This window comes from Pyxicephalus adspersus, chromosome 3 (assembly GCF_032062135.1).
Source record: "Pyxicephalus adspersus chromosome 3, UCB_Pads_2.0, whole genome shotgun sequence".
Classification (NCBI taxonomy): domain Eukaryota; kingdom Metazoa; phylum Chordata; class Amphibia; order Anura; family Pyxicephalidae; genus Pyxicephalus; species Pyxicephalus adspersus.
Genome location: NC_092860.1, coordinates 34,125,128 through 34,139,741, shown reverse-complemented (window position 1 = coordinate 34,139,741; position 14,614 = coordinate 34,125,128). Strand labels below are relative to the sequence as shown.

Genomic DNA, 14,614 nt, shown 5'->3' with positions numbered 1-14,614 from the left:
GTGTCTCAGCCTAGCTCACTGAGCTGATGTTTTGGAAAGCAAACCTTGCAAAGTTTACTGTTGTCTGTTAGACAAAAAATAAAAACAGATCACCTAACTTAAAATGTATATTTTATTATTCCAATAGTTAAATCAGCTTGACAATTCCCAACTAAGCTCCTGTCCACTTAGGACAGGGATTCTAAACCGGGGTTCCACGGAACCCCCAAGGTTACTCTAAAGATTGGTAGGGTTTTCTTGAGCAATGAGCAATTTGTGACTGCCAGGTCAATTTAATGGACACCAATGTTCTTTATGGGAATCTGTAAGGGTGACATTCTTTCCACTGACCACCACACTATGTACTGAGATCTATGAGTATAGTAATGATAGCGAGTATATATCTATGAGTATAGTAATCATAGCAGGGGGTCCCTGAAGACCTGGAATTTATTTCAAGGGTTTTCCCTATCTCCCCAAAGGCCAGGAAAGCTGTACTGTATGGTGCATTGTAGTGATTGTTATATAGCACCGACATATTACACAGTGCTTCACAAAGTTCATAATCTTGTCACTAGCGTTTCCTCAAAGGAGCTCCTGTAGGGAGGAAACCTATAAACACTGGGAGAAAAGGAAAAACCCTATGCAGATAGTCCCCTGGCCGAGATTCAAACCTGAATAAAAAAAACACTTATTGCAAAAGGAACAATGCCTGTCTATTTCTACCATAAAGATTTTTTAGATTTTGTGTGCCTAAAAGTACTGCAAAGTGATCTTCCTGAGTAAGCAACACTAGAAATATTGTAAAATCTCATTTTTTACATTTTAGGCTACGTACACACATGCAATGGTTCTCGTCTCATAATCAACTCAGTGCCGATATTGGACAAGAATCTGGCTGGTGTACAGCACCCGTTGTCCATCGTCTGAACGTCCGTCCTGGCAGATCCACGGACGATGGACGACGAACGACGAACGATCTTATTGGAAGTGAAGGGGGAGAGAGCACAGCAGGGTGCCACTCCATCGTTCTCCCCCTCCCTTCTCCATAGAGCAGAATAGTGCTGTATGTACAGCTTTCGTTCATGCACTGTGCAGTAGTTTGTAGTTGGAAAGGATCATGAAAGATTATTATTAGAACAATTATTGCACATGTGTATGCAGCCTTACTCCAGTAAGTAGTTCCAGGCAGACAGCTGTGATTATAACATTAAAGCACAGAATAAGCAGCACTTAATTGCTTACAAACAAAAGCAACTTTCGGCCTACCAGTGAAAAAAGTCACAAGCTGGGGCTAATGATCTCATCATCATTGTGACATTTCAAAGATTAGCACTTGAACCTTTGCAAAACTGGAACCTGTGCAACAGTGACCTTTTCTTATGGAAAGCATTCAGGAAGGACCCATGAGGTTTCATAACACTATGGGGTTGCACCTTCCCACTACAGGAAGGGGGCTGTACCCGTGGGTCCTGGCAAGTGAACCTTCTTTTCAAAGTACCTTGTGCTGTGCACTCTGATCCTTACCACTCCATGGGTTACATTATCCTTTCAGAGGACAACAAAGCTTCTTCCAAGGAAAACAATCTTGAATGACAACAATACATTATGCATTTGTGTGCACAGTACTAAGGCTAATTACACACCTGCAGTAATTGTCGTAGTTTAACGATCCTTTCCAACGACAAAAGACTGCACGATGCAGTTCTGTACATACAGCTCCGTTCTGCTCTATGGAGAGGGGAGGGGGATAAAGACAGAGTGGAACCCCACTGCACTTTCTCCCCTTCACTTGCATTCCAATCATTCGTCATCCATCGTCCATGGATCTACTAGGATGGTAATTCAGAGGATGGACGACGAGCCCTGTACACACGCAAGATTCACATCCAATATCAGTCCTGAGCTGAATATTAAACGAGAACCATTGCACATGTGTACCTAGCCTAACTCTACACTTTGTTTACTGAAAAACATGCCTATTGTGTGAAAGTGTATGTGCTCAAAGATTTAGGTATTAATTACATTTAAATATTTCATATTTCACTAAGCCAATCAGGATTACAAAATGAAACTCAAAATAATATTTTATAAAAAACATGTACATAAATAAATATAGTAATGAGCTGATTGCCGTTGGTTATTTGGCCACATTTGGTGGGTCAGCTAAAAATTAGTCCTTTAGTTACGTCCTATAATACAAAAAATGTATTTATTTTTGAAGTATGCGTTTAGTCAAAACTTTTTTAAAGTGAACTCATCATTTTTTTTAGTCTGCTTCCTACTAGGGAGACTTCTTATTATGATGTCCTAAAGTTAAAGTTTTCTCCGCAATGAGAGCATTTTCTCTCTGGAAAATTTACTCTCCCATCTATATGAGACAAATGACAAATTTGCATTTTTTTGTTCCAGTCATACATTTTCTTTGTATTGATTACAAAATACTCTGTCACATATAAAAAAACAGGAAAACTAGACATGGTAGAACAAGATAATCTGGAAAGCACATTTACATTGTAGATCCAAAAATTCCAGTTTCGCTTTTACTTTACATTTACATGATACAATCATTATTTGCATGAAATAACTAGTAAATAACACCAACCCTTGTTTTAAACAAACTCAATTGTTTGTGTCAGACATAAATAATGATTCTGCCATCTTGGTTTACGGATTAAAGCTCTTTTCATTTGGTATTGGGATCTTCTCATGAAAGACCTCCTGTGGTGATCAGTAAACCTTACCACTGTGCTATTTCCTCCCCTGTTTTCATATGCAAAATTAGGTGATGCTAGTGGTGCTACTATTGCATGTTTTTTTTTTTTACATTGCAGCTACTTTTTTTTATTCTGTGATTTCTATGGACAAATCCACCTGTAAGACATCAGAACTTTTCAAACATACTTCATTTTAATACCAGGCATGGTCTGGCCACTGCACATGCAAATCATTTGCTCCATTTATATCTAGACCGACTACACTACAAAAAAAAAAAAAAAAAAACAGGATCACCCAAACACACACGCATACACACTCTTACACTTTTGTGTATTTTGTATATAATACACAAAATATTTTTATTACATTATTTATAAGAATAATATTATGTTTGTTGTTTGTGACTGTTGTTCTTTTTGCGAGTATATTCATCTATGCTCAAAAATATATTGTTGTTTCAGCTACTCATATTAAAATTTTATTACCTTATCATATCATTCATTTAGAAAATGACTATGTATACCAAGAAACAACACCAGATATAAAATTTATTTGTAAGGTTTACAACAATTTTGCACAATTGCAATTGCAATTTTGCAAAAATGCACAATATTATCATTTACAGCTGAAACATTTATCTTGATATCACACAGATCTCTAAAAATGTAAAAATTAATTGCTACATTATCATCAGTACACAACCACGTTATCTTATAAAGAGTGAAAATGACACATCTGACATATGGTATATTTATACTAATATAACTATAGTTAAATGTAAACTAATAAAGGTGATGTACAAGATATAAGACAGAAACACAAGCTCCCCATTGCTATATCTAAAAAATGTTTTTATCTATTTTGGATTATTTAATCTTTCGCTCTCTTTCTTTTATTCCCTCTCATTTCATGGTTTATTTTACTGTTATCTATGTTTGTATAAATTATCTATCTGTTGATTTAGTTGTTATTTATCTTCAATTGAAATGCAAATGACTACCTGCCCGAGCTGTTTGTCTTCAGAGAAGAAAGCAATGTCCAGACATTCAGCGCAACTCTCCCTGAGAAAGGAGGAGGTGAATGAATTCCATCAGACCCCAACCATCCAAAAGACAACATGTACATCACAACTGTGCCAGCCAGTCAGCAAGCCACTTGAAACAGACTGGTTGGTTTTATTTAATTATTTCATGGTAATTGGATGGATCAATCCCCCTTGCTATAAATATCATTGTTTGTGGGTTCTAGAAAACAGTAGGATAGGCTCAAACTGGGATCAGTGTGAGTCCCCTGCTGACTGACCAGTAGAGGTTAGAAACTCTTTTCATTTGTTATTTCTATCTTTTAATGAAAACCCTCCTGGGGTGATCAGCAAACCTTACCACTGGGCCACTTCCTTAACTGTCTTCATATGCAGAACTAGGCAGTTTATGATTTTTTGCATTCCTTGAATTCCGTGCCCAAAACTACCAGTAAAACACCAGAAGATTACAAATACAGATCAGTTTATTAGTATGCATAGTCTGGACAATTTACATTTTAAAGCCTCTTCTTCATTCAAATCTAGACCTAATATACATACACTTCAGGCAAACTAATCGAAAACACAAGATTCATTCATATTCAAAGACACGCTGCACCAGAAATGGTTCGGTCATTATTGTTACTATTGTACACCTGTGCACACCTATTGGGCACCTGTGAATAGCACACCTTACACAGACTGTGAAAGTACAAATTTGTATGTAAAACTGCAAGACATTGAACAGCTTTAGCTACTAATACTAATGTTTCATCAGTTATTTTACAAAAGCTCAGAAAATATTATAAATACCAATCCAAATACAACAACAGATATACCATTTATTTGTACAGTCAGGACATTTTTGTACAATAATATAAGTTATGAATATGCAATTAAAATGTATAAAACATTGACCTAGATATAGCATACAGTTTGTTTCACTAACCTAAGATTATTCATGGTATTTAGTAAAAGAGAAAGGTCAGAAACATACAAAATAGTTAGAAATGATACGGAAACACAAGCACTCTATCTATCTATCTATCTATCTATCTATCTATCATCTATCTATCTATCATCTATCTATTATCTATCTATCAATCTATCTATCTATCTATCTATCTATCTATCTATCTATTTATCTATCTATCTATCTATCTATCTATCTATCTATCCCTCTATCTATCTATCTATCTATCTATCTATCTATCTATTTATCTATCTATCTATCTATCTATCTATCTATCTATCTATCTATCTATCTATCATATAATGGGTATCGTTTTTTAAATGTAATCATTACAAAATAAGTCATTTAATCTGTATCAAACATCCAAACTAGGGAATCTAGCTAGATTACTATATATTTTATATACATCTGCTAGATATGTGCCCAGTTTCTCAAACACCACAATGCTTTCAATAAAGAGCATAAAATGACTGCCATGTAAAATCATTAAAATCTCAGTTCTTCTGCCCCAATGAGTGTTTACAGCCTAGACAAACATTGATTCACAATAGTAAGCTTAACAAACCATTGCAAATGTTGTAAATAATGAAAGATGCTTGAGTCTATTGATGTGCACAGCAAGTGTTAACTCCCATCCTCAGGACCACCACCCTTGTTGACCTAGCCCCTCCTTCCCAGGTGCAGGATAAAAGCTTATCCATTATTGCCAATTGCAAGTGCAGATGACTGACAGGGGCTGGGTTTTTTTAGGGACGGGGCTAGTGTCCAGCCATTCAGCTCTGCCTATAAAAGGAGGTGGTAAAGAAATTCCTCCAGAAATCCTGGGTTGGCCACAAGACAACACAGAGCTTGGCATCCAGACAGATCATCATACCAGGTTCAAAGAGGGTCACCCATGGACATGAGCCTTTTCCAAGAGACCAGCAACTCCGAAGAGCAGTACTTCTCAAGGATCTCAGAAGAGGAAGATGAAATTGATATTTTGGGAGAAAATTACTGCCTCCAGACTCGATCTTCAGACATGGATGTTGAGGATTTGTCTCCCACCAAATCTGGCTGTGGGGAGTCAGAAAGTGATTCCTCTGGAGAGGGTGAGAATGGCTCAACAGAGCAGACTATGGACACTGGAGGTAAATCAAAGAGGACACTTGTAAAACCTCCATATTCGTACATTGCTCTCATCACCATGGCTATTCTACAGAGCCCCCACAAAAAGCTGACCCTCAGTGGAATCTGTGACTTTATCAGCAATAAGTTTCCCTACTATAGGGACAAATTTCCAGCCTGGCAAAACTCTATTAGGCACAATTTGTCCCTTAATGACTGCTTTATCAAGATCCCGAGAGAGCCAGGCAACCCAGGCAAGGGGAACTATTGGACCTTGGACCCAGCCTCTGAAGACATGTTTGACAATGGAAGCTTTCTCAGGAGAAGGAAACGTTTCAAAAGACACCACCATGAATTATTTAAAGATGGCTTCATGGTCTGCCCTCCATTTCATTACTATAGACCTTACAGGACTCTTCATCCACAGGCATTTGTTCAGCCTCATTCCCTTACACCAATGCCAATAACTGAACGACCGGTAATCCCTACACACCAGCAGATCCCTTACCAGGATATTACTCAGAGGAAACTTCCCAGCAACATCCAAGGACCTAATATACAGGTTAAACCTCAAGCTTTGGACACCCAACATCCTCCAAATAAGTGTTCCTTCAGCATAGACAGCATTATGAAGAAAACCAAGGAGCCAGAAGTATCTGTTCCAGACCTCCGCCACTCCTTTAACTATAACCATTTTCTGCAAAGGTCTGTTTCAGTGCTGCCAGGTATACTTAATATTAATCCTGGACCCTTGGAATCATCCTTTGGAACTAGACAGTATTGCCATTTGAGGTTTCCCGCAAGCTTCTGATGCATATATACTGTGCTAGCATGAACTATCGTACAATTACTACTGTGCTAATTTTCACTTGTGTTTACTAATATCTGATCTTGAGTGATTGAGAATTATTTATTAATGTATAGAATTTTGTGATAATCGCTGGTCTCATTACTGCATTGCTGTTCGCTGGACTACATAGCATGCAAATGGTGAGGAAGGGATGACAACTTGCACATTTTGTTTTGTTTGTGGTTAGAGTGCTGCATATAAATGTATTTTGAATGTATTTTATTGTATTTGTTTGCATGGCTGTGAAATGTTACTATTTTAATGTTTTCAAAAATGTAAATAGTTATAAATAAGAAGAAATATTAAATATTTATTCTCTGGGAGGTATAAATATGTGTGGAATATCCATACAATAAAATTTTTAGTATTGATAAAAAAGACTCGTATGATTTTGTTATTTTCAATGTAAAATTGATGTTTGTTTTGTCCTATTTGCAGAAATGGAAATATGATATAATTTTCTTACTGCTTTATAAATTTGTCAGGGAATACGGGATATGTTGTATAGAAAATTATCCCGGAAGTTAGTCTTAGTTAGAAAAAAAGTTTAGCATTTCAGTGTATATAAGGAACCATGCGGTAAAATATAAATTAGCATTTATATAGCACCAACATATTACACGGCTCTTTAACCTCCTGGGCGCTTCATTTCTGTCTGGATTTGTATGTCTAAAAGCACTACATTGTCTTTCATGAAAATGTATTTTACAGTATAATATATTAGTATGAGTATAATAAAGTTTGAAACACAAAATCATGTCAAAATAATAAATTAAACACATTTAAAAAAAATAAATTTAATATTAAACTTTGACATGATTTTGGGTTTCAAACTAATATACATACTTTTATATTATACTGTAACATAAATTTTCATGAAAGACAATGTACCGGTTTTAGACATATATTATTCCAGTGTATTGCATTAAATACAGTTATTTTGTATTAAATGCAATACATAACAATTTAAAATTCCTGCTGCGCCCCTAGCGATGGTCAAATGCACCAGGAACTTGGCCAGAGGACGGCAGAACACTGGAGGATGCCAATGGGACCAGGTAAGTCATTATTTTTTTACTACCCCCAGTGTGGCTCGGGTTACCACTTTTAGCTGTTTTTTTTACCCCGAACCACACTCAGGCTTACCGATCAGGAGGTTAATAAGGCCATAGTCATGTCACTAATTGTACCTCAAAGGGCACTTAATTTTGAGGGTAAGCTATTTAACCTAACTAAATGTTTTTGAAAAGTAGGAGGAAAACAGAGATCCCCACACAAAAATGAGGAGAACAATCAAACTCTTTGCAGATGATACCCTGACCGAGATTCAAACCTGGGACCTTGTGGTACAAAGGCCAGAGTGCCACCCATATACCTAACACCAGGTAAATTAGGTAAATAATTATTTATCAGTGTAATCTACCATTTGCAAACACTAAACAGGAGATCCTTATATTTGTATGAGAGAGCTGCCAACATTACCTGGTCACAATAACCTATCGGTAATTTTATTATTATTATTAATATTATATTAATATTTAAAATTTGGTGAGACTATTTAACATTTTTATGCATTGGCCATAGACCCCTTAGACATTTTAAAGCAATAATACACATTTCTTACATGTTCTTGTTCATTACAATAATTTAATCTGCATCCTAAATATAGAAGTAGCCTGTGGCTGAAAAGTCACTGTATACTATGAGATTGTTTTTGGGGCTGATCAATGAAAGTCAGCTTCAAATATTTATAATATGCTTTAGTGAATAAGCCCTTTAACTGCTTCTATTAAAATGAGGAAATGTGACATTTTTACATTAATCTTCCATCTATATGTATCGTTAATCATCTGCACGATTCACAGTTTAATATGGATGGCAGTCTAATGCTCCTGTATGGCATGCACCGCAACACACAGTAACTCCCTATAATGTATTTGATGTAGGTGCATCCATTTGCCCATGTTGGTGGCTTGCCAGCCCATGCCAAAAAAGGGGTGGTGCAGCACACATTGACGTGTGTAATGCAATAAACCAAAAAGGGTGATGATTTTCAAATGAAACTATGCTAACACACTCGCCTTAGGAAATCATTAACTAATACTAATAATCTTGATAGCCCTACTGCACTAATCTTGATAGCACTAATGATGTTGATAACACTACTAATAGGCCCCCATTAAAACAAACAAACAAAAAAAAGTTTTTGGAATGAATGGTCAATAAACCAGGCTTCTTAAACATTACAAGGAGGAAGGTACTACTTTCCAGAAACCTTGTCACTATTTCTAACTTTATTTTACTGCCTTGGAGATAGATTATTATAACTACTTACAGGATTGCCATTTTTTTAAACTTATTTGTGGTATGTAAATTTAACAGGAATGATACATTTGGCATCTGCATGTGTTAGCTGTGTCCCCTCCTCTCCCTTTAATATTACAACATATACCCAAAACTGCCTATCATGTCTGTCAAATAAAATCTCTTTACATGGGTAACAACCAGTATCATCCTCTCCCAATTAATCACCCAACCATAACAGAGGAAATAGAAACTAACCTAAAATAACAACAAAAGGATGGGTGTAGTGGAGGGGGACAGAAAGGCGAGAAGGTGTGAATTTCTAAAAACATGAAAGAGAGGTTTTAGATCTAAGTCTAAAGTTCACACTTCACAACAAAAAAAAAAAAACAATTTGAAGTAATTTGCATATAATAATTTAAGTAAAGGAACTGAATTGTGGTGTTTGTATGAATAAACATGTGAATAAAAATTTGATTGAACTTTGAGAAAGACACATTTGTTGGGCCTAACTTGATCTGGGTGGAGTTAAAAAATTTCATTTTTAACAATATATAATTTTAAATGTACGAATGTAGTAAGTATTTAATTCCTAAGGTTAAAAAAGAGCAGAGAGTATCTTTGGATATGACATGGTCTGGATTCACACTTCTGCCTATACCCTTTAAGATACAACATTCTCCATTCAGGAGCTACACAAATCTATGCGCCATCGTGGTGATTATTTATTTGTGTAAGTTTCAATATCAAGCACATTTCCACATTATATATATATAGGATCATTATTCTCTATTCACCATAGGGGTAAACGATGGGAACATCGGTCTTTCAATGAGCTAATTGTTTTAAAAAAGTATTAAAGTTTCCCTAAAACGACAATGACACTTTTTGGTTTCTTATTGAATTTGGGCAATACCTACATTTTACCTATGTGTTACATTCCCACACATAGAGAGTATAGAGGGGCAACACCTGTGACATTTTTATGGTGAAACCAATTGTCTGCTCCTTTGCTCATTACAAACAATGCAGCCAATTACCATAAATAAAAAAAAAAACACAAAGTGTGAGTAGCTGAAATTCTTTTAACCTGGTAACAATATATTGAAATACTGGCAGCATTAAACATATTTATAATAATACTTACAGGGAGGGAGTCTAAGGTTTTGGTGTACATAAGAAATGTTAACCTTAAAATTCCATACATGGTGTTCATGCTTTAGCAATTTATAGTATTTTTACTGCACAAAATGAAGACATGTATATATTGGTATTGTATATTATTATTCATATTTACTTAAATGATGCCCTATTTAATGTACAGCGCTGCATAATACGTTGGTGCTATAAAAACCTCCTATTTATTACTATTATTGATAATGTTTGTGTTTTTTTATAGTTTAGCTGTAATATAATTTATATATTATATTATGTATTTGAATTAAATTTGACTAAAGGTGTAGTATTCTAAATAGAGCTCTCTGGATCAGGGGATGACAAAATTATACATATAGTGTTCAATGTTTGTAATGTTACAGAAAACAGTCAGTGTATGAACATACTACAGCAGATGGCTAGAGAAAGTGAACTTACTATAGAAATGGTCGCCAACCTTTCGGTCCTCACGGACCAAATACACAGAACCTGCACTGCGCATTCGCGGGGAGAAGAAGAAATTTCCCCCAGAGTGACGTTATGATGCCAGAACCCAGGCACTCTCCCATCGTAGGCAAGTGCAGGCTGTGAACACAACAAAAGTTATGTTCACAGCCTGCACTACTGTCCCCCCAGAATGTTTAGCAAGCAGGTCTGAGCCTGCGGACCAGCAAAATTTTCTTGTGGATCACCGGTTGGCAACCGCTGTATTAGAGGAGTAAGTCAGAGGCAACAGACATACTAGAGGCATCACTGGAGTTTTAGCAGGGGTTCCCCAAAACTTGGAAACAATTTAAAGGAGTAAAAAAGTTGAGGAAAGCTACTAAAGTTTCACTTTGACAGCTCTGGGGCTGGGATGTCACATCCAAGCAAAAGTCTCAGGGCTTCTGAATGGCTTTTACAGATACATACTGTACTTAAATATGTTAAATACACATATACTCTGATGGGACCAATTGTGGAGAGAGGATCAAAGAATATTATACGGCAGTGTTTCAACCTTTTTAACAAGAGGAAACCCCTTGAAATAACTTTCAGGCTACTATAATTACTAAATGCACAACTCACTGTTGTGATCAGTAGAAAGAATGCCTCTTAGATTGCTGTCCAGTGGGAAGAATATTAACCATTACCATGCTCCATGAAATTCACTGGCATCCAGGGCATAGAACAAGTGAGAAAATAGGAAATAACCACAATGCACCATTGGGAACAGACTCATATGGCGATGAACAATTATACTTTGTTACTGTAATGGATTCACACCACATGCAAACAAGTGGACAACCATGTAGGTGTTTGTCCATAGCAGTGCACTGCATTCGTCAGGCAATGAGTAGAAAAGACAACTGCCATCTGTTCTTATTGATGACGTTTTCCTTTATATCCTGTCATATACATGAAACAAGAAGTGAAAGGAAATTTCCCTAAAGTGAGAATTCCTTTTCAAACAGCTGTTACTAGAACAGGCTATTGTAACCCATCACCACTGACAATATTAAATGGGTTGTGGCATTGCAGGCACACTGTTTTAGTGACTTGGGGTGCCATTTAAAATGATGTAACTTACCAATTTACAATTGCAAACCATTGCAATTTTTTGCATGCGTGTAAACTACTACAATTCTAGAATCATGCTCCTGTTTTGTATATACCTACAAAAATGACCTCACATCTTCCTATTACATAACATAAAAGGTAAGCTACATACCGTAGATTGATTCAAAGTAGAAGAGGGTGAGCTATAAGTCAATGAAGGTCTTTAGGGCTTCCATGTAGTTCTATCATTTATCATCAGAGTATCTGACAAGTCACACAGCCTATCATATGAATTTATTACAGGTTTGGTGTTGTAGATTGCCAATTCTAGGACCCTGTACACTGCATAGTGCTAGGTGCTGCCTAGGAACCATCCTGATGACCAAAAACGAGCAATAAAGTTACCTGAATGACAGGCTGTTGGGAGACACCAGAGGAGGAATAATCTGCAGGACAGCCAGGATGAGATCTGGGCAACATCATCCATTGGAGTGCTGGTGATGTCCTGAGAGTGTGGGCACAGGGGCACTTAAACAGGGCTGCTATGCACCATGTCAGCATGGAGAAGATGCCATGTTGCCCCTGTGCTGTGTCATCTCATCCAACCCCCTTTCAATTCACTTTCCATTGATCTCAGCACCATCTCTGGGCTTTCTAAAGCAGAGGTCACCAACCAGTGGCCCGTGAGAAAATTTTGGTGGTCAACAGAAAAATTTGGACATTACTTGCACTTTTTATGTTTTAATAATAATAAAACAAAAATAATAAATTTAATAAGTTCTTAGATTTTGAATGACAGTTTTTTGCCCTTATATTGCACTAAATTCACAAACTGTACTAGAGAAGAACAAGGGTGGTGCAGTGTGACCTCAGTGTAGTCTTAAGTTGTATGAGACAACCGACAAGCCGAGGCGTACGCTTCAGTATTGTTTCCACCAATACAACAGTCACCCCGGTGCACGAATAATGATTCTCATCCGATTGTTTTATTTTATTTATTTTTCAGATGATCTTTTAGGTAAGTATGATCGTAACTGTGTATTTTCTTTATTTGTTATATTTAATAGCATCAAATAGTTTGACTTTGTTATCTATCATTTCTTGTTTGGTCTTAGATTCAAATTAAATAAACCCATATTGAGTGAGAAAAAGCAAGCTAATATTTCTTTAGTAATACCAAAGATAATGGAACTAATGATAAGAGTAACAATAGTAATACTTCACTTAATCTGAAGCTGATCAATGAATCAGAGCATCCACAGTCCTCATCAGACACCAATAAAAAGATCATTATTTTACAAATGTATTTATCTTGTTAAAAATTCAAAATTATGGTCCCCTGGATTTAAAATTATGATAGTATTGGTCTGTAAGGACTGAAAGGTTGGTGACCACTGATCTAAAGAACCACCTGGGCATCCTGCTTTGTGCTCTTGTGACACCTAGTGGCTAATCTGCTAACTGCAGCATGGTTACAAAATACAAAATGAGATGCTGTGCTTGGGTTAATAGGGAATTTGTCATTTTGTCTGGTGCAATGCTGCTCCCTAGTGGGAATGACATACCAACTCCAGGCAGCAGCCTAAGTAGTCTAGTGAGAAATCCATTCCAGCTTGTATCTATTAAACTGAACTGAGAGCAGTGAGAAGCATTGTTATAGGGAAATGCTCCTAATACAGAAGATTCTGAATGACCAGGGGGGCCTTCCCTACCATTAAAGTACGAATGCCCCACCAATCTGCACAAGTTACATGCTAATTGCTTTAAAGCCTATCCGCAATCTAAGTCATAAACAAATTTATCTCAGTACTCCCATTTACTTACATTTACACACAATTTTATGGTCATAGAAGCGGTTTCAGAACCCAAAATCTTTTATCATATATTTTCATTAATTTAAATGTAAGTATTTTGTATACATACATGTTAGAAGTAAACATTTTTATAATTAGGTATATAATATATTAATAAAGAAAAAATAGACACCAAATACAAAGTAAAATATGCATATTAGTTGGGTACATGGCACTTCGTCACACATAGCATTTTGTAAATATTTGTGATATGACTATGGATTCTGTACAATGCTATGTAGTATGTTGACACTATAAAACAATATAGATATGTAAGATAATGAAATTTGTATTTCAGAAGTATGTTGAGGGAGATATTTGGTTGTTCCTCTGTAGAGGGTGCTAAATACTTATTAAATGTGGAAACAAAGCTAAACACACAGACGCACTATTCTCTCTGCTATCAGTGACCACTATGAGCTGCCAGATTGTGCTCCTATTTTATCACCCTGTCACATGACTCCCTAATTGTGCAGACACACATTGCACAGACACAGCCCCAGCAAACTGGCCCAGAGCAATGACTTGTAGCCACAATGCATTATAGACCAGATTAGTAGTCTTACATACCTCCCAACATCTGAAAGTGGAAAAAAGGGCACAAAGAGAGAGGCAGCAGCGCTCTTCACATCTGGCAAACAGTGGGGATGGTCCAATGAACAATGTTTAAATATTTAAAAAACAAAACATAGTTCACAACAAGGCAAGTTCTGTGGTTGGAAAGGATGAGAAATTTGGATGTGAATTGCTCCAACTTCTTAAAAGTGACGCATTTCACAGAAACTTACGCTTCATCTGACTTTTTACATCATCCAGTCTGTAAGAAGAAAAGTCTGACAAAGCAGATGTGTCCGTGAAATTCATGACTTTATGAAGCTGCAATATTTTTCCACTGATTATCTTATGCTTTATGAACGACATAAAAAGTTGTGTTTTTTTACACAGGTAGTCTCTGGGTTACATACAGTATGAGATAGGGACTGTAGGTTTGTTCTTAAGTTGAATTTGTATGTAAGTCGGAACAAGTACATTATTTTAGTAAATGCAATTAGGACAGATGTTTGTCTCAACATATTATTAGGCAGTGTGGTGTCAGGTACTGTAAAAAATCCTCA

At 36.3% G+C, this 14,614-nt stretch overlaps 1 protein-coding gene across 1 annotated transcript; it reads left to right on the top strand.

Annotated features, from left to right (window-relative positions):
• Positions 1–5,127: 5,127 nt before the first annotated feature.
• On the top strand, positions 5,128–6,939 carry LOC140327685 (forkhead box protein D5-like). Its single transcript, XM_072407049.1, has one exon. The coding sequence runs from the start codon at positions 5,587–5,589 to the stop codon at positions 6,607–6,609; it is 1,023 nt and encodes a 340-aa protein (XP_072263150.1). The 5' UTR covers positions 5,128–5,586; the 3' UTR covers positions 6,610–6,939.
• The last annotated feature ends 7,675 nt before the right edge of the window (positions 6,940–14,614 follow it).

Excerpts from the sequence above, each read along its gene's own strand:
- LOC140327685 (XM_072407049.1), top strand. The coding sequence starts at position 5,587 with ATGGACATGAGCCTTTTCCAAGAGACCAGCAACTCCGAAGAGCAGTAC.